Source organism: Oncorhynchus masou, chromosome 5, assembly GCF_036934945.1.
Source record: "Oncorhynchus masou masou isolate Uvic2021 chromosome 5, UVic_Omas_1.1, whole genome shotgun sequence".
NCBI lineage: Eukaryota > Metazoa > Chordata > Actinopteri > Salmoniformes > Salmonidae > Oncorhynchus > Oncorhynchus masou.
The window spans coordinates 28,811,516-28,831,546 of NC_088216.1; the positions used below are offsets into that span (position 1 = coordinate 28,811,516).

The 20,031-nt window shown below is 46.3% G+C and overlaps 1 protein-coding gene across 2 annotated transcripts; it reads right to left on the reverse strand.

The window, feature by feature from the left end:
- Positions 1–362: 362 nt before the first annotated feature.
- LOC135539353 (axin-2-like) lies at positions 363–18,929 on the reverse strand. Of its 2 annotated transcripts, none has more exons than XM_064965179.1 (10): positions 18,627–18,929; positions 16,194–17,124; positions 13,378–13,518; positions 10,150–10,252; positions 8,160–8,300; positions 6,945–7,360; positions 6,204–6,632; positions 5,868–5,963; positions 4,840–5,007; positions 363–2,193 (listed from the first exon to the last, which is right to left on the reverse strand). In XM_064965179.1, exons 2-10 carry the CDS (start codon positions 17,015–17,017, stop codon positions 2,067–2,069), a joined length of 2,445 nt encoding a protein of 814 aa, XP_064821251.1. In that variant the 5' UTR covers positions 17,018–17,124; positions 18,627–18,929; the 3' UTR covers positions 363–2,066. The 2 variants fall into 2 exon arrangements, with proteins under 2 accessions (XP_064821251.1, XP_064821250.1); XM_064965178.1 differs by lacking the exon at positions 18,627–18,929 and adding an exon at positions 18,074–18,591.
- Between the last annotated feature and the right edge of the window lie 1,102 nt (positions 18,930–20,031).

Genomic DNA, 20,031 nt, shown 5'->3' on the forward strand with positions numbered 1-20,031 from the left:
ATAAGGAATTGGCTGCCATTTGGGACACAGCGCTACATCTGTCTACCCCATGGGCCATGAGTACACGAAGCCCACTTCCGTTTGGTATTGAGCCCCTTCAGCTTAGTCATCATTCTGCAGCTGTCTTGTACTAACTTTCCTCGATCATACAGATTCCAATCCTGTATAGAACTACAGAATCCTAACTTGAATTCAAGTGTTCAATTCAAGTGATCTGAAGAAAAAGGTGGAAATGTAATCTTGTGTCTGGAATGTTTCTCCAAAGAGGAGAGTTTTTGTTGTTAATGTCATATGCATTATCACACAATCAAGCATTCCCGTTTGCAATTGAACAACAGAAATGAGCAGACAAAAGCTTTCATTTGAAAAATATAAAACTTTAATAAAAGGCTACATCTCTTAATAATTACAATAATTATAGGTCCAGGTAAATCTTTAAATGAAACTCTGTATATAATGTATAATTTACAGTTTAGATAGAACAACAACAAAAAAGAAGCCATGGCGTAAAAACAAATGACATGATTACAGGATATTATTAAATGCATAAAAAAATATTTTCAACATAAGACCCTTCTGAAAACCAAGGGAATAATTATTAACACCCTGAATCAGGGTAGTACATGGTATGGCATCCATGTAGGCACAGGTGCTGTACTTATAAAAACACTAGCCATAGTGTGTGTCCTTTTATCCATACTTCAAAACAAATAAATGCATAATTACAAATGTATACAGGAGCTCTCTGTCGTTCAAGATGTTCTTTTCACAACATTCAAAATGCTATTGGAGCAACATTTCTTAAAAGTTTTTTTCTTTGCTAATAAATATGGATCGGAAGCCATTTTGAAACGTGGCGATATTAAGCCACTGCTTCCTGGAGAGGTGGTTCATTTCAATAGAAGCGCGACAAGGTTATTTTGGTGTGCTCGCTGTAAACACTATTTCTCCAGGTCCTCTCAGTTCACCTCATACTAATTCATGTTTCTTTCTTTCTTTCTCGTCTTTCCCTGTGTGGTGCCTGGTCCACAAACAAAGGCACAACAACTAAGAAGGATAGAGCTCGGTGCTGGAGTGAGAGAAAACCAACTACTCTTACTCTGGCTTGCAAATGGAAGAGAACACATATCAGCAGCAGCATATATTAAGACTGGGTTGTTGGTTGGTTTACTACGACAGTGGAAGGTTCAGTCTCAGCAGACCCCTGGTATAGTGAGGTTGGACAGGGGTAAAGGGGGGGGCAAGTTTGGGGGAGTGGGGTGGGGGCACTAGGCTAGTGTCATGACCTTCGTGCCATTACAAGGTAAATGCAATTTCAAAAAATCACCACAGTATTCTCCCAATACTCGAAGCAGCTTGTCCATCAACTGGACATGGGGGGGGGGGGGTTGGGGGTAGACAAGTTGAAGGTGAGGGAGGGAGAGGAAATTTTTTAAATAAATACTAAAACTTTCAACTCATGACAAAAGCGCATCAATATAATATAATACATGTATATATACACATATTTGCATGTATGTATATGCACACGTACAGAAGTTTCATTTTGTAACAACGTTTGCACAACGTTAGCACAATGTTACAAGAGCAGGTGGCGGCACACGCAGGGCTTCTGGTGCTGTAGCCAGTCCACTGCAGGTGATCAGGGAGCAACGTTCTCACAACGTTACCATTATTTAAATTGCAACGTTAGTCTCTCGTAATGGACAAACAGTCATCTGCATCTTCAGTGGTTAAATTCAGGGAGCCTAGAGGCCTCCAGTCGCAGTCTCTCTCTCTCTCTCTCTGTCTGTAGTGTCGTTCCCTTGTGTTTCTAAGGCTGATTGGTTTAGAAAGTCAGGGGGGGCGGGGCCTCTTCTGGGTTCGGCATACTTCATTGGCTCGTGTTCCTTCAATCACACTCCTCGTGCTGGATATATTAACTCTTATTTAGCTTAATAGTAGGAAAGAAAGTCTAGAGCTTTTTCCCCCAATCAAGTCAATCACTCCGGTTCCTCGCGACAGTCTGGGCCCTGGAGGTTGGGTATTTGGTTGATGGGTACGGTAGGGTGGGCATAAGGGTGGCATCAGTCCATCCTCTCCACCTTACCCAGGACCTTGCCCTCGTACATGGGCAGAAGGGCGCCGTCCTCCCATACCTCCTCGAACACGGCCCCGCACTCAAACTCATCGCTGGCCTTCTTGAAGTAGTACCTGGAGAGAAAGAAAGAAAGAGAGGGGCAGGGTCAGAATACAAAACAAAACTAGCATGGTATCATCCTCTTTAACTTAACACGATGGACGAGAACCAACTCCACACACACTTACACAACCAACTCCACACACACAATGAATCAAACCCGTATCCAAGCTGCCTTAGGTCACACAGTTCAGCGCCATCCCTCTCACTTCAAAGAGCAAAGCTTGACTGCATTACGCACCACCAACACCACTGACAAACAGAACCTGGCAACCCCAACCACTCCAAAAAGTTTGGGTTGCCAGGTTTGGTTTGAACTCTGTCAGTGATCATTTCAAGGAATTAGCAGCAGCAGCAGAGACTAAAAAGAGAGAGAGAGCGGGAGCTAAAGGAACTTGACTGCTGGCCATTGTACAGATGCCTATCTGTCCTGGAAGGTCTCATTAAAGTTGAAGGGCTAATTAGGACCTGTCTTAAGGCCCCCCCTCCCTCTCCTAGCACTGAGCTCCCCTTGTCTAGCCTGGCCTTTTAATTGTGCCCCACTGTCAAATGAAGGGCCTTCCTTTCACTAGGGCTGACATTTCAGGTGCCTGAGAGTCTGCCTGTCACCGCACGCCCCACACACACCTACTAACACACTGCTAGAGACAACTATGGAGACACACACAGAAAGACACAGAGAGAAAGACACAGAGACAGAGAGAGGCAATGAAACACACACGCACAGACAGACAGAAACTCTGGGCAGCTTTCCGATCACCAGCAGAGAACAGAGGGAGAGCGAGGAGAAGAGGAGCAGGCCTCTCTCCCGGACCCCCTCCGTGGGTGTGATAGATTCGACGCAGGCCGGGGCCCGAAGGCCAATACTGGAGGTCAAGGAGTCACCTCACCAAACACCCCCACACCCCTCCCTTCCCCAAAGATCCCAGGGTTGACTCAGCTCAGTCTATGAAGTCTACTGCCCAGAGTCTCTAATGATTTCTTCTCCCCTAGCATTAAAATGCAGTGATGACCAGCGGGGGAGATTTAATGATAAGCTTTGTAATGGAAAATGCATCATTTTACCCATGTATGCCTGGGCCCAGGAATTCCGAAATGTTTTTATGAGCGACGCTGACCTACAAGTCATACAAACAACACGTGTAGTGTGTAAAGAAAACATGTCCACCCCCCCTCCACTTCTTCATCGTGTTTTTACAAAAAATCGTACTTAAGCGCAAGCGGAGAGGGTTGGCAAACGACGGGGTAAACGGTGAGGGGGGGTTGAGGAAGCGTTGTACAGCTGCTCCGATCAAGGTTTGTGTGTCGTAAATACTCCTGACTGGGTTTTTTGGGGTGTGGATGGTTGGGTGTTGCATCATGCCAAAAACCCATAGCATCTTCAACACGGTTGAAGGTTGTAGTGAGGGGCCTCAAACCTTTCTGGAATCCTGAACACTGAAACTATTAAAAGGTCTAGGCCTTAGCCAAGTGCATCTTTGCGGCATAAATCAATTCTAAATAGATGCCTGTGTTTTTTGCCATTTAAATCACAACCCTACGCTTCTTTTCAAAGAGAGAGAATGGGGGAGAAAGAGAGGGAGAGAGAAGTGGAGATGGAGAATGGGAGGGAGAGAAAAGGAGTATTTCCATTGGATCATGTTATATATGGCAAAATAGTTCTCTCTGTGCAACATCTGGCACCGATATCGTCTGGCAGCGTGGCCGAGTACTGTTCTCCTGCCATGTTGAAATGAACCAACTCCACACATTCTGAACCATTAGAGCCATCGGCTTCAAAAATCGCCCTTTCTTTCCCGGAAGAGTTACGGTATAGTGGGGGTGGGTTTAGCTCGGACTAACAAGCAGATGTGGATGGGGGTTTAAGAATCGAGATACGGATGTCTCGGAATACTTTGTCTTTTCGGTGCTACAACCTATACATATGACGGTCATTAAAATACTCTACTTTACAGTCCACCTTTAGGTGTAGGTTCCATGAATGTGAAATAGTGTGAAACGATTCAGTCCCTCTCTAATTCTTAACATAATGAAGTCAAATCCACTTTCAACGACTACTAAACAAAACACCAGTCATTTTGACAACTCATGCAACCCTTTTCAAAAACAAAAAAACAGAATCTAAGAAGGAAAAAGGTGCTTGTGATTCTGCCTGATCTAATCCTTGGGAGGATTTTGGGGGCCTCGCAGTGGCGTGTTGAGTCTTTGTGCACAAAATGAAAGGCCCGGACTTCAAAGCCATCCTTATTAAGACTGCCTTACTGCCTTACTATGGAAATCAATAGCAGATGTGAACCAAATATCACTCCAGTAAATTCCCCCCCTTTCCTCTCTGTACAGTGGATCGACCCATCCCTCCTCTCGCTCAGCCAGAATTCTGCTCTTCCTTCTCACGACTCCACACATACAAAGCCGAGAGCTCCAGCTTTTCACACATGTTCAGTTTATACACAAACACACATGTACATAGACAAACACACACACACACACACACATTCATATCGTGGGGGAAAAAGTGTGTCTTGCTCTTCAGCAAGGGAGAGTGTGTGTTGTGCATGAAATGTGTGTTTGAAAGGGGTGTGTTTACCTATAGTTGTACATTAAAGGTGTGCTGTGCATGAAAGGTGTGTGTGTGTGTGTGTGCTCGTCTAGGCGTTTACCTGTAATTGCCTTTTTTGCTAAGCTGCTCCTTGAAGTGTCCCAGGGTGAGACTGTGTGTCTTCATCATGCTGCGGTAGGGGATCTCCTCACCACAGAAGAAGTAGGTGACCACCAGGTCACAGCCAGACACACTCGCGCCGCTGATCGACTTCTTTGGCTCTTTCCACCTGGAAACAGAGAGACAAGCAACACATTAGATAAATAAAGCATAACCTGATCCCATAGCTAAAACTAAACATTCACATTTCATTCATGAGCGCTGAAATTCTTATGCAGAGCGACAAACACACCTAACACGGCAGTGTGTAACTGTTGGTTGGGAAGTTAGGCAGAACTGAATAAGCTGAATTTAGTGAGGATTAGCTCAGGTAAGGCAATCCTGACCCGATTACAGGTGTGTGTGCATGTGCGTTTCATCCCGCACACACACACACACTTCCTCGTTCACTTCCAGGGGCCTTTTTGAGGTCCTATACTTCAGACACGTGCGCCTGCTGAAGGTCAGCCAATTAAATCTCCAAAAGACCCTGGCAGTCAGGTGGCTACGGCCCTAACATCAAACACAACCAAGCTGCCCTACACACACAGATACAGATGTACACACACACAGGGCCAGGGTAGTGAAGAGAGGGCCAAAATAACAACCAGGGGTTGCTACCTTCCATGTGTACGTCTGTGTCTCCGCTGGCGGGCGTGTGTATGTATATGTGTGTGTGTATGTATATGTGTGTGTGTATGTATATGTGTGTGTGTATGTATGTGTGTGTGTGTGTGTGTGTGTGTGTGTGTGTGTGTGTGTGTGTGTGTGTGTGTGTATGTGTGTGTGTGTGTGTGTGTGTGTGTGTGTGTGTGTGGACTGAGTCAGACTACACCCATCATGTTTAATCTTAAATTATTAAAAGTGAGGGAGAAAAGAGGACTTCAAAAAGGGAGAGACATGCTGACTCACACTATCCCTACCGAGGGGAAATCAGAGAGAGAGAGAGAGGCAGCGAGAACAAAGGGAGAGAGAGGAAGATGAACACACTCGTCTGTTTGAAGTGCGGGGCTGGACAGAGGAGGGTTTCCACTGGGGAAAGGCACAGGGTGACTCCTGTCTCTTTGAAGGCTGGTCGTTGAAGGCCTGTCAGTCACATAGAAAGACAAAGATACAATAGAATGAGATTGATGGCATCAGTATTCACGGCACAGATGGAGAAAACACTGGAAAACAGGTGTAGGCTTCAACAGTGGCCTGAAGTCAGACATTTTCAGAAAATCCCACACTAAATTTGGATTGAGTCATTTGGCTCATTGTAAATGACTATACATCGCAAGCTAGGACAAAGAGGGGCTATATGAGTGTGTGTGTGTGTGTGTCTACCTCTGTTTGGGGGGCTTGGAGACCTCCTCTAGCCTCCTGCAGGCTTCTTCTAACTGGGCCAGAGTGTTGGGCGGGGGCAGGGGGGGCATGGCCGGGTCCTGGATGAAGGGGTGGGCCGGATGGTGACCTCCACGGAGGTGACCACCCGTGCCGCACACGCCTCCCCAGGAAGAGTGCGTTCGGACAGGAAGCGTCTTGGGCGTGGAGGGGTCCGGGAGGTGGCTCTTCTTCAGCCCCTGAGTGCTGCCGTGAGGTTTGTTCTTGCCCTGCCTCTCGCTCTCCAGGATCCACTGCCAGACGTTCTGCGAGCGGTCCGTGGCGTCCAGGGGCAGGTGGGGCGGGGACGTGACCCCGTCGCCTCCGTTGGCCTGGCTCAGGCGTATGCCTTCGCACGGCTTCCCTGGCCGCTTGGACAAACTGCTGCAGCGGCTGGAGAAAGACAGAGAGGAGAGGGTTTACATGGGACTCTTCCAGGAGGAGAGGCTACATCTACAACAAGCACCAGTGGTAGGAACGAAACGGCTCGTCACATCAGTCTAAATGAAACTCAAGTAGGACGGTCATATCCATAAGATAAGTGCACAGTTTAAAATCACTGACCCAAGTACAGCCCTAAGGTAAATGTAGTTGTATGTGAAGTCTATGTGAACTGATCCCCAGCACAACTCGAAAGTAAATGTAGTGTACTTGATGTGAATTGTGAACGAACCCCAGTACAGGTGATATTGTATGTGAACTGACCCGGGGGTGAAGTCTGAGTAGTCGGCGCCCCCTGGGGGACAGAGGCACTGGATGTGCTGCGCCGCCTCGGCCTCGATCTGCTCCTTACTCTTGGGACCGGTGGAGGTGTGGTGGTGGATGTAGTGGTGGTGGATGTGCTTGGTCGACTGCCTGTTCCCAGCCAACAGGCCTTTGGCGGCCCCCGGATACGAGGGCCCCAGGAAGGGGACCACGGCGGCGGAGGGCCGGTCGGGAGAGCACGAACGAGGCGAGTGGCGGATCACGCCGGGCGACTGGCATCCGGGCGTCTTGAGCACCCGGGACAAGTGCTCGTCTAGGATGGCCTGAGCGTCCTCGTCGGCGCCGGACGAGGGGGGAAGCAGGGGGTGGTGGAGCGGAACGGCGGTGGAGGGTTCGCTCTCGTCCCTCTCCTCCTCCTGCACACACACAAAGACATAATGCTTTAAAACATGGACGCAATATAGAAGTACAGGGACAATATAACCTACTCAATTCCATAACACTACAAACATAAGCATCGCTAGCTTGCTAAATCCAACCAAATTACATTTGCAGAAAACGCTACTTCAGTCAGTCGACAGTACTTCGACCATTTGCAGCAAACTTCACACTGCGACAAACACCAGGTACTGTATTGGCTTGTGAAGTAGCGGAGGCAAATTCTATGGCGTAACTTGATTTGACTTCCAGTTTCTTTCACCCTGGTTCTACTTGCTAACAGGCTTTGGGTGTGCTAGCGTCTTCTTTCTTAATCTATAATGCACAACAAGCCCAGACTCACAAAGAGACCGGCACTCCACACACTCAGCAATACGCCACTGGAGAGTTGAGCGCTAAGCGCTAACCATTTGAATAAACTTCAAGTGTGCCAAGAAACATAAGTTTGAAACTTCCACAGAAGAAGGCACTTTAAGAGAAGAAGTCTCTTAAACTGCACGGCAGACCCTTAGTCGGTTAAATTCTTTCTAAAGCAAGACCGCACGCAAAGTCTCTTTGAATCAAGGGTCAGCTAGCTAGCTACAACCTAACTTCTCACATGGCTCCTCCTATCTACATTGTCTTTCTAGGTAGCAAAGACAGGATTCAGGACTGGAGAGTCACCTAAACTAGGTTGCAATGGAACGTTCCAAAGCTCATTGCTCAATGCAGGTGGGTTGGGGAATGAGGTGGGATGTACCAATGTAGTTTGGGAAGGGGGGGGGGGGGGTTTCTTACCTCCTGGATCTGCTTTAGCCTCTCCTCCAGGGAGCTCATGGTGTCCTGCTCCCTCTTCAGTTTCTCCAGTCTGGAGATGAGCTGGGCGGCGAAGGCCGAGGGCTCCACCGGCGCCATCTCCTTAGGCAGCCTGTGTGTCCTCTGTAGGGGGAGATGGGAGAAAGGACACTTTTGAGTGTGTGTTTGAGTGAGTGTGAGTTAGTTGTCCCTAGTTTGCCCCCTGATTCCTCCAGTGCCCTCTCCTCTAACTCTATAGGCCTCCTTTGATGCCCTTGCCCCTGGGCTAACCCCTAGCCCGATACTCCCTCCCCATGCCCGCTGTCCTTGGCACCGCCTGCCGGTCGGCGGGGTAGCGGGATAGAGGAGGGGGGGTAGCAGTTGGCCTGGCTCCGAGGAGGAGGGCCCCCCGCCTGCGCCCTCTGTACTCCGACCAAGCCATCAGCGGAGGCAGCCTCTGAAGTCAGCACACTTCAAAGGGGCCCTTGTCAAACATCAAACACTCCAACCCTTGGGGTGGGAGGGACACGCGGCTTTAAATCTCCCCGAATAAAAGACAGATATCGACAGTCAGAGGAGGAGGCAGAGAAGAAGAAAAAAATGGAGGGGAACAATATTAAAACAAAAAGAGGACAGAAAAAATGAGGAAGAGGATTGAGAGATGTGTGGAGTGGTAGGGGGGAGGGAGAGGAGTCAAATACCGGGGAGATCTAAGGGGGAAGTGGTAATTTATTTCCTGACTGCACGCAGGGCACCTCTGAGGTACTGTAGTCGCATTATCCTATTTTTCTCTAACTATATGTGCCGGCTTCTCTCATCTTCTTTTCTGTATTATTATGTGGCGCACTGGCTTTCTTGATTTGACTCTCTTTTTGTTGTTCCTCTCATCTCTTTGTAGAGACGATGAAGGGAAGTGAGAAGAAAGGAGCGAGAGGGGCTGCTGGCAAAGGCGCGTCAGCGCCGCGCAGAGCCCCTGCTGCCTGGGGCTGGTGCATCTTGGGAGCCCGAGCCATCTCCAAATCAGGAGGGAGACATTAAAAGGAGAGCAAGTGGGGAAGGGAGGGAGCGAGGAGAGACAGAGAAACAGACAACAAGGGCCCCTTCTACTTGGCTACAGCCCTCCCTACACAACACAACACACCCACACACACAAAGCCTTCCCTATGCATCAAGACAGTACACAAACACATTGTGAAGGGAAGAGGACAAAACTATTTGCATTGGTTGTTTTCTGACAAGGTTGCCCAATCTAACCACTCCAAGCCATAGAGCTGTGCCATGAAGTACCACGTATTTAGAGGCCCCTGCTTGCACATGACACTACAGGCAGTGGGGGTGGTGAGAGTCATATGGGGGCTGGGGGGCTACTGTCACAAAAGGGGAGTGGGGGGGGGGCTCTGTTGGAGGTTTTCAATAAAGAGGCCAGGCAACCTGGGTCCTATTCATTCATCGCCAAGATCAAAGCACAGGGCTGAGAAGTAAGCTGGCTGATTTAGGGAGCATCACAGGGCTTGGTTCTGTGACCCCTGACTTCTAATGTTAATCATCCTCATTATCATCAACGTCATCATTATTAAATTTTGTATTTTATTTAAAAAAAATTTTTACATTATGCATATATAACATTCCTGACTAAGTTCTGGTGGTGAAACATGAGGAAGGAAAGCAACAGGGGTCTATAGATGACAGCTACAAATGACAGCTGTTGGACAAGGGGAAAGGGAGAGGGTGTATACGGTTGAGCAGGAGAGAAAGTAAGTGATATGAAAATTCCCCCTTTCATTTACCCTGACTTTTTATAGGAAAATGAGCGGGGAGAATATAGTATTCTATCACAACATCATAACACCATAAAAGAAGAAGAAAAGACAGTTCCCAACGGGGCGAAAGGGAACCGGGTTGTAAAGTTTCTGGAGTTTTAAAGATATAAAGACACTGTGTATGAAGACAGCAGACATCAAAAGACAGGAAGTAAACAGGGAGCGGGACTCACGGGAAAGTGGGGTAGCGAGACCAGGCCGTTGATCTTGACGCTACGGTGCATCTCCCGCTGGAGCTGCTTCTTGGTGCCCAGCTTGTATGGAGGGATCCCATCTCTGTCAGAAGGGACACAGGTAGGAAACAGGGTCAATAACACAGTCACAGGTCACTCAAAATGTCCCCTGAAGAGCCAGGGATTAGTTAGCAAACTAGCAACGCGAACCGCTACATATCTATCTCCATAGAAACAGTTCAATTTTCTTGCCATCCTTTCTCTTTGCTTAGAACCAAGTAATACCCCCAATGTACTAGCGAGGTGAAAGACATTAGCCTAGCGGTGTGGACAGAACCCTGAGGGGAGTCTGATCGTCACTGAAGTGAACAACCCAGCACCACCCTGACCCCCTTTCCCCCCGGGTGGGCACATCACAGCCCAAATCAAAGACCAGAGGAACCCCTTGAAGGGCCTTGAAGCCAAGGCAACAAAAAACACACCGGGACAATGGGGGGAGATATGCTAAACATCCCGACGATTGGGGTTCAAAAGTGTCCCACTGATAAGTACCCATCAGTCCTTGTCAACACTGGAAGGGACTGATTTTTCAAAATAGCAGCCAAGTGAGGTACTTTCAACTCCAGCCTCAGTAACAAGGACTACCTTGAGAAAGCTGGCTAAGAGAAGAAGCCTAGAATGCTGCTACTCGAGGGGCTCAGCGATCTTGCTTAAAGCGGTGTATGACGTGTAGGTTTGACATAAAGAAAGATTGTCATAAAGTGGCTGAATAAACAAGTGTCTCTGGACAGTTTATCCTTCAGGCAGTGGCAAGGGGGAAGCAAATACATATTCTTCTCTTTCTCGCCCTCCAATGTGTGCTTTTCCAGTCCGCTGCCATTTAAGCCTGGCCAATTATCTTGGCCTTTTTGGTTGCTCAGAAGTGTCTGACCTAGCACAAGCGCTAGTTTTTCCGCTGGCTCTTTGAAATCTCACACTCATGCACATATGCACCCGCTGCCATCTTCATTTGGCAAGTATTCCGCCAGCAAGCCTCTGATCTCAGCAACATCAAAAGGCTGGTTTGTAAGATAAGGTAATGTTTGAAGTTAGCGCAACAGCATTCCCTAGCGTCCAAGTAACTCCATAAATAAGATATAAGCAAAAAGTGAAAAGAAAAAAAAATCTGCCCCCCTCCCAAAAAATAAAAATCCTCATCCTCTAGTTCTTTATCTGGAAATGAGATTCAAATTTGCAGTGTGCCTTTTACCAAACTATGAAAGGACACACTAATCAAATTGTTCCCCCCAATGAGGAGGAACAAGCTGTGGTTTTTATTATAATCGGTGAGGGGTAGAGAGAGAGAGAGAGAGAGAGAGAGAGAGAGAGAGAGAGAGAGAGAGAGAGAGAGGCAGACAGGAGTTTGTCAAAGGTTCAAAGAACTCTGCAAGGCAGGCCACTGCGAGGCGCTACACTTTGTAACATAAGATGTTTTAATAATTAACATGAAGACGTTTGCAGGAAAAAGACGTGACTGAATTCCAGTGGGATCTATTTTTTCCCACTTAATACATAATTTGGTCAAATGACTGGGTTTGTATGCCTCGGGGTCCTACTTACTCTGCATTACCAGATGGAGCCTAGATAGCACTGTCAACAATGCACATTGAAGAGCTGGATACTTCCCTAACTTTTATCCTAGGATTACAAGCCACGAACCTTAAAGACAATTGAAAAAAAAAAATGTAAGAAACTCATGACAAAGAAAAGTTACAGTTCACAACAAAACAATGTACCACACAAAAACCCAACTCCTTCCACAACACCACTCAATCTATCCCTTTCCCTTTCTCTCTCTCGTGCTCTCTCATTCACTCTCTCCTGTTGCATTTTTAAATCAACCCCAGCTCCCTTCCCCAGCAAGCCGGCCCTATGCGATGGCCGAGGCCCTTTGTGATGGTTGTGGTGGCGATGCATATGGGCAAAGAAGAAGAAAACAGACCGAGCCCCCTTTCACGGGCCCTTACTTTATGGGGATCTCCTATTCAGTTGTGCAAGTCATTTTCAAAGAAGACAGCCACCCCTCTTATCCCTCTAAGCTCCCCTCGGCTAACAATAGGCTGAAAGCGATTCAGTTAAGCCTTTTATCCGCCGTGCACTTTATTTTCTCACTCCCTTGCACGCCAAACCCTCACCGTTCCCCTGCTATTGGCTCAGAGTGCAGGAGGAGAGGGTAGGAGAGATGGGAGTAGAGGGAAACAGGGGGGAGGGCGTTGGGGTTGGAGGGGTGAGGGAGGAAGGTTGGGGAGAGATGGTGGGGGAAGGGGTTGATTTTGGAGGCGCCCTAATCTGGGCAGTGGGAGTCCCTCCTGACCCTATCCTGGGGTTCAGGAAGGAGTAACCTCCATGAAAGCCTCGCTGACACATGATCGCAGCAGCAGTGGCGCTGCAGCAGCAGAGAGAGAGGGCCAGTAGCAGAGCAGGAAGCCACGCCACCATGTGAGTAAGCTCCCTTTCATTTGCTGCCAAAATGTTTCAATGAGTTTGTCTTAAGGTCCAAATGGCTATTTCCCCTCACTCTCTCTCTCTCTCTCTCTCTCGCTCTCTCCCTCCCCACCCCCCCTCTCTCTCTTTTCCTTCTACTCCTTCAAAGGGAAAAAGCGATTAGATAATATGAAAAAAAACAAGGCTGTTGTGGCAGAACGGTGGGTGGGTGGGATGGATACATCTCTACTTTGAGGAAAATTGAGGCAACACTCCACAACACCCCCCCCCCCCATATCAAGAAGTTCTGCCTGTAACAGAATAGACATCAAAAGATTTTTCCACATAATGACTTTCACAGACCCCCCCCCCCTCGAGGCACTTTATACATTAATATAATTACCTGAACTCAATCTGAAAGGATCATTAAAACCTAAACATCCCATTCCATTTCACAACACAAGCTTCCCAGATAGACTTGATATTTAGTCCAATTGTTTCCCATATATATATATATATATATATATATATATATATATCCATGAAAGGTATTCACTGAATGGCTAAATGAGCCAAGTCATTTTTGAGCTTCAGAATATATAGAAGTTCAGACATGCTTCAGAAAGGCAAGCCTGGAGTCAGCTTTGAATGCGAAATGGTTTTCAGAATGGACATGGAGTTGACATGGAATTGACCCCTGACCCAGGTCAAAAGGTGAGAAACCCAGAGAAAACCCCCGGAAGGGAATGCTGAGAGAACACTTACACACTACTGTCGGTCATGGACATGGAGTCGTCCGTCATGGCGTCGCTGGAGATCTCGCTGTCGTTGGCACTGGTGGCGGGGGCGAACACATAGCCCGAGTTGACAAAGTAGGGACTGGCCGGGTCTCCGCGTCTGTGTGACCTGCCAAACACAACAGCAACAGTCCTTGATACAGTCCATTTTACACTACAATACATATTCCACCATTTCATTACAGAAACCCAAGTAAAAACCGTCAGTGCCATACAGAGACGTCTATTGGTGAACCTGTATTAGTTATGTAAATGGAGTTTGTGTGTTAACTTGTGTAAATGTTTTAGTAAGAATCTTTGCTTTGGAGTAAAAGTTTGATTTGAAGTGTTTCGAGTCAGAGTTCCTACAGATTCTAATAATTAGTCACTTTCGCAAGACTTTGGGGCCTCAGGAATGTGACAACACTCTCTGAGGAGATGTTTTCCCCTTTATTTTCTCTCTCCCTTTCATGTCCCCTCCCCGTCATGCAGGCAGGGAGGTGGGGATGGGGGTGAGGGAAGTGAGCAGCTAAGCTGTATGTGAATGGACAACAGAGCCACTTCCCCTCGCTCTCCTGCTATCTCTCTACCCTTTTGTTTGGGCAAGGCCCCTACTCCCGCACATTTCCACTCTCTGAAGCAGTGTACTCTTTTCTTGAAGTGTTTTTTTCTCCTCCCCTTCCTTCCTCCCTCTCGCTCTCCTCTCTCTCATGTCTTCTCTCCTTAAATCCAGGCCCCTCTGTATACTCCCCTCCTCCTCCTACAACCAAGCCCCCCCCTCCCATCCTTCTAAAGTCTCTCTCTCCCCCTCTCTACTTTTACTCTCTCCTGCTGTGTTGCATTCCTGTTCCACTAGTGAAGGGGGTGGACAGGGAGGAAGGAGGGGAGACCTTGAGCTTGGGGGGGGGGGGCGCAAAAGAGAGAGAGTGTGGGAAGGGGGAAGGAGGGCCTCTTTCTTTATGAGAATGCCTACTGCCGGGAGGATGACTAGGCCCCAGCTCAAACCTGACCTTTGGAGGTTCAAGCAAAGAGTCAGGTATTTAGCGCAGCTGGGCTCTCGGTCACCCCCCCCCTCTCTTTTTCTTTCTTTCATTATTCCGCTGTTCCTGTCTCCCTCCAAAGCACATGCTTAGGCTCTGTCAGAGGGATTTCTCTAAAGGACGAGATAAAAGCAGTGGGTAGAAAGGACGTGGAAAAAACATCACAAGCGAAAGAGAGAATGGGGGTCTGACGCTGACCTGCGCCGGCTATGGTTTTTTTCACATTATTTCGGAGGAGATTGGCTACGTTTCTGAAGGATTCTTTAAAATGTTTTTATCTGAGTGCAGTTGCGAAATGAGTTCCACATGTTTCCGATGGAAATGTGTTGACCTAAACAGTTGGTGCTGGGCAGGGGAAAGAAGAGATGAGAGGGGAAAGGGTGGGGAAGAGAGGAGAGGGAGGGGTGGAGGCTATCCCTTTCCTTCAGTGAAACACAAGAATGTGCAGATCACACCAGGAAGCTGAGGAGATGCCCTCATGTCAACAACCCCCGAGTCCCCCTTCAGTTCCCAACTCAACATGGCCCCTTCTGAACATCCTGTCTGCCACAGCAACACTGTCCCCCAGCCTGTTGCTATAACTAATACTCCTGACATGACCCACTGCAAAACTCTGGTAAAATGATCTGGCACACTATTTTAGCATGAAAGTTGAATATGAATTAAGAGAAAATACGAGCAATTTAAAACTTGTCATGAAACTATCATACACTTTTCTCCTCAACAAACATTTCTTCCCAGCGTTACTATTTTGTTTAAGAGGGAAAAATGTGTTTCTTTGAAAACGGACCCTTTTTCAAATCCCTCTTTTCCTATGGACACCGAAAGGAACAAGACACTCTCTAACCACTCTGTGGTAATTGTGTCCAGATGTTGTTTTTATTGTATGGACATACTAGGGGAACAGTTCGGTGAAACACGTTGGAATGGTTCTCTTTGATGCAAAACCTCGTGCATAAAATCCACACTTTCACAATGTTTCTGACTTGAAGAGTTTGCAGCTGTTGGACAATTATGTGGGACGAGAGCTTAAGAAACAAACCCAAAATGCTTTCCAGAAACACTATCTTTGATCTCGGACCAAGAGGCCAATATCTCTTCCGGACATTACTCACTTTCTCTCTGTGTGCGTGTGTTACATTGTAGTCTGTAATAATAGGACTACTTAATAATAGGCTGAACATTTTTGAAATATTGCATAACTTCACAATGGAATCACTAGTTTAATGTACTAGCTGCAACAGCCAGCCAGGCAGGATTGGTGTCTGAATTCATGCCTCTACTGGAGGAGCAATTTCAAAGCACAGGAAACTTGAGCAAGCCAACAAAGGGCTGACTGCAATACAACATTTACTTGACAGGAAAGACCAGATCCATTGATGTTTTGCACCCCCTAACTAACTGCAGGGCAGAGGGGACAGACAGACATTTTTCCACTTTCATATTTTTTTCAGTCCATTAAGCAGCTTTTATCTCAATGGAATTTGAGGGGAAAATGTTGTATTGACATGGCTGGGCAAATAACTAGTTCAAATGCATATTTGCTCTTTACATGTTAATAACTGGATTATATGCTAATTATAATGCTATTATCTAGTCAGACAGCATGCCCAATAACGAATTAATTTACTAATACTATACGCTTAAGTAACCTTAGGATCTCTATTCAACATAAGCATATTGACAAACAGCCATAATAAAAACGATCAACTCAATTACGCGATAGACTGTAAACATAATCAATTCAATTAAGACATTCTCTTACCTGTACCCATTCTCCAGCACTTCCGCCGCAGTCCGAATGGAAGCAGTGGCCCGCAGCGCATTGGCAGATAGTCCAACCACAGAGGCTAACGTTGTCGCCTTCAAGTCACAACTCCACTCCTCTTCCTCAATGAGAGGTGGCAGAAATCCGCACATCAATTTGAGGCTCCCGAGACCGCTATGGTTGGCATAAACCGTGTTCTCGCACCCCGTGTGCACATATTCAAGGTATATGTCAGAAGTTAAAAACATCTGGTACGCATTCTCCTCCATGGTTGACTGAATTTCCGTTTGTGCTTGGTCAAACATCGCAGAGTCTATTTGTTGCTTCTTAATACTATCCCTTATGTAGGTTTTAGTGGCAGGTTTCAACTGCTTGGCAACAATGCTGTTGTTTTCAATGTACCGTTTGAAAATAGCTTTGGCAACTCGTAGCGTTTTGGTATCATTGAGGTCCATTTGCCTAAACCCGTTGCAGGCGAACCAAAAGTCCAAAGTGTCCACGCATTTCTCCCGCTCCAGAAAGGTCCTGAACAGGTGAGCACCGTCTTGGTCACCCAGGAGAAAATGCAACGACTTGGTCCACCGGGCGAGCGGTGAATCCGGCGACGCGCTACCCTCAGGTTCCCCGAGTCCATCCTCGTTCCTCCTCGGCGTGGAGCCGGGAGACGCGACGGTGACAGCTTTAGCCTTGTTTTGGGCTCTCATTTTGGCATGTTTGCAGGGAGTATGGCATGACGCCTCTCCCTCCTCCCCCGGCACCGGGGGACGGGGAGCATCTTCTCGGAAGCTACTGCTGATATGGTCCGTAAGCGCTCTGCTCATGGCTCCAGCTCCGGTTGCCGTGTGTGCCGTTGTGCCTGCTATGAGCTCCACTGTAATCCTCCTCACTCTCTTAAATCCGCGGGGGAGTTTCTCGGCTCCTTTTCACTCTGAAACAGAAAGTATTGATCTAATCAAAGCCAGATCCAGCTAACTTCAAAGGGAGACATGAAGTAAACAGTCCCTTTCAGATCTCCGTCGGTTTGCAGAGAAAGAAAAATGAAAGGTTTAGTCTCATCAATCTATTTATAATCTAAATGGGGGTTTAGCAACCTATATTTACAGTCTGCATCGATTTGTCACATCAAACGACCGTTGACAAGAACAATCGTTTCACATCGCCAACATTCCTCGCCAAGTACGCACCAAAAATATTTTTAACGCATATCAAAGCGATCACCTGAAAAAGCTATAATTTCAAATGAATTATCAGTCTAAATGTGCCTCCAATACTGTTATCTGCATTCTGCATAAGGATTGCGTTCCCACGAACCACTTGTCCTCATACATCCAGTGTTGCACATCACACAGCCAGCCATCCAAGACAGTGAAAACGCATCCTATGCGCCACAATTGACTAAGGTTCCTATAATGGCGAGGATAAGAGCCCCGTACAATGATCAACAGTAGCCTATAATTCCTTAAAGCATTTGCAGTTAGCTAACTACATTTCAGCTCACATGTAGGCTACAACACATAATTATGGCAGCGAACACTAGGCAACGTGTCTGAGCAACGCGATATGATTACCCTGCACAATACAATACTACTAGACAAGATACATTCTTATTCGTTTTTTAAAGAAGCACTTTACGTCATCTTCAATCATGTCACAAGTAAAACTGTCATTAATGTGCCAAATGTGCCACAAGCCCACGCGCCGCTAAACTATTCTTTTGCGCAATCGAAACAACGTACATTGTATAATTTCTAATAGCGCTTAGTCTGTTTACAAAATTTGCATAAACAATCGATGTGTCCCAACTACTCATAAATAACATCGTGAAAAGAAAACAGCTCGCGAAGTGTATATAACATGGGCTAGGCTACACCACATACCATTGTAAAACGAAACCCGAATCCAGCAGAAAGTGAAGAAAAAACTATTCCCATTTGCTTATGCTCCGTCCTCTTTAGTGTTATATATCCAACAAAAAGTCCGATGGAAGTGATGGTAATCCGACAGTGGACTAGATTTACTTAGCCACATGTGTCCTTGATGCAATAGGGATAGTCTAATGTACCCTGTCCCATTCAACAACTGACCCCAAAGTACGCAGGCACTGCTTCTATGTAGATCAGAGGGGGTGTCGACATTTCGAGGAGGCGGGAGAGGGGGACCTTGCCGAAAACATCCCACTTTTCCCCTTCTTTCAGACTATGATAAACTACATCAACCAATATTAGTTTCTTCTACAGCCTTCACAATCACGAAAACATTGTGATCCCCGATCTCAGAGTTGCCTTACTTATCCATTATACGGTATTTTCTCGCCCACAAACAACAAGTGTAGCCTACATTTCTCAACTTCAAAGCATTGCAGAAACACATCAAAGCGACCAAGAGAGGGGGCCTTGGTTAAGGTTGCAGAACTGCATTCTTGCAACTTACCATCGATGCACACGAGTCCTTTCCCGTATGATCAGAAACCGTTCACGGCGGAAAAAAAAAGTAACAACCCAAAAAGTATTACAATTTCACTATCAGAAAGCTGGTGTTAGTCTACTCCGCTCTGATGTTTATCTCAGAGAGAAGAGGAATATAAAATGTAACCCCTGAAAAGAAAGCTCGTTTCCCCTTCCCCAGGTACTGTTTCAAGTAGTCATAGCAAGCTGCAGATCTCCTCTAGGCTATTTCAAAACGAACGGGCTGAGGGTTTAACAGTGGACATCAAAGTAAAGAACCGCCGGCTTGGTCCCGGAAGATACATAAAAACATCTAAACACCTTTCCTATAACAAAAAAACACAGACGCAAATCAAATTCACTGAATTACATCGCCACACGCTTCAGCCAATATATAGACCCCGAAACATACTGATGAACAAAAGTCGGCCGTACTTAGAAAGCTGTCAGGAGGTTTTCTGGAACGACAAAAGTTTTTACTAGGTTGTAAGGACCTTATCAAAGACTGGCAATCTCGAGCCAACTCGGAGGCTTTGGAACGTCTGAAGTAAGTGATCTACCGCCCCAATAGCATTATCCCTGCAATCCTGTTGCTACATACACTTTAAAGAGACATGCCTCCTTTCCTAAATATTTGTTATTTTAACCTCCTGGTTTCTGCATGGTAGACAATAATGCAAAATTCATGTAAATTCCTGTAAACAGTTTATGTAAACAAAGTTGGCTACACTTCACTTGGGTTTCTCATAAACAAATGCATGTTTTAAATTTGCCATTAAAATGCCAAAGGGATATACTATATCATATTATGTCAAATCATAAACATAATATATAAAATAATCACATGAAGTAGTTATCTAGCAATATATTTCAATATTTCCATTGAGACACTGGGATGATACTAATTCAACACATTTTTGTTGTTGTATTAGCCTACCTACTCAGGAACCAGCATAACATACATGTCAATTCCCACACACGGAGAATCCATAGCCGACTATGACATTAGCTGAAATTGGCTATGGAAGATAGAGAAGACATGTTTCCTGGGCTTTTCATTCGGATGACTTTCACTAATGTCATTGTGAAGGCATCTTAAAGGAAGGGTTAGACAGTGATCCTATCCCAGGGTACTTCAAAGACTATATTGTCCCTTTGATGTTGAAAATCAACTTTAAAGGAAAAAATGTAATTATGTAAGATAATTCCGACACACAACACTTGAATCATGACACAGGAGAGGAGAACGAACATATTATTACTTTAAAATATAACTCTTCCATTGACACTCATTAGTCTGTACAATCATGCATTCTTTAGGTTCTGATCTGATTCTATAGGTACAATCATGCATTCTATACCTCATTTGCATACATTGTGACAGCTGGCCA

What these genes read in the sequence shown, in the direction of transcription:
- LOC135539353 (XM_064965179.1), bottom strand. Translation starts at nt 17,017, where the DNA reads ATGAGCAGAGCGCTTACGGACCATATCAGCAGTAGCTTCCGAGAAGAT. An exon ending in TCCATGACCGACAGTAGTGT is followed by an intron (nt 10,253 to 13,377) that starts GTAAGTGTTCTC and finishes CCCTTCTGACAG; the next exon opens with AGATGGGATCCCTCCATACA. An exon ending in CCCGCACTTCAAACAGACGA is followed by an intron (nt 5,008 to 5,867) that starts GTGTGTTCATCT and finishes CTCTGTTTCCAG; the next exon opens with GTGGAAAGAGCCAAAGAAGT.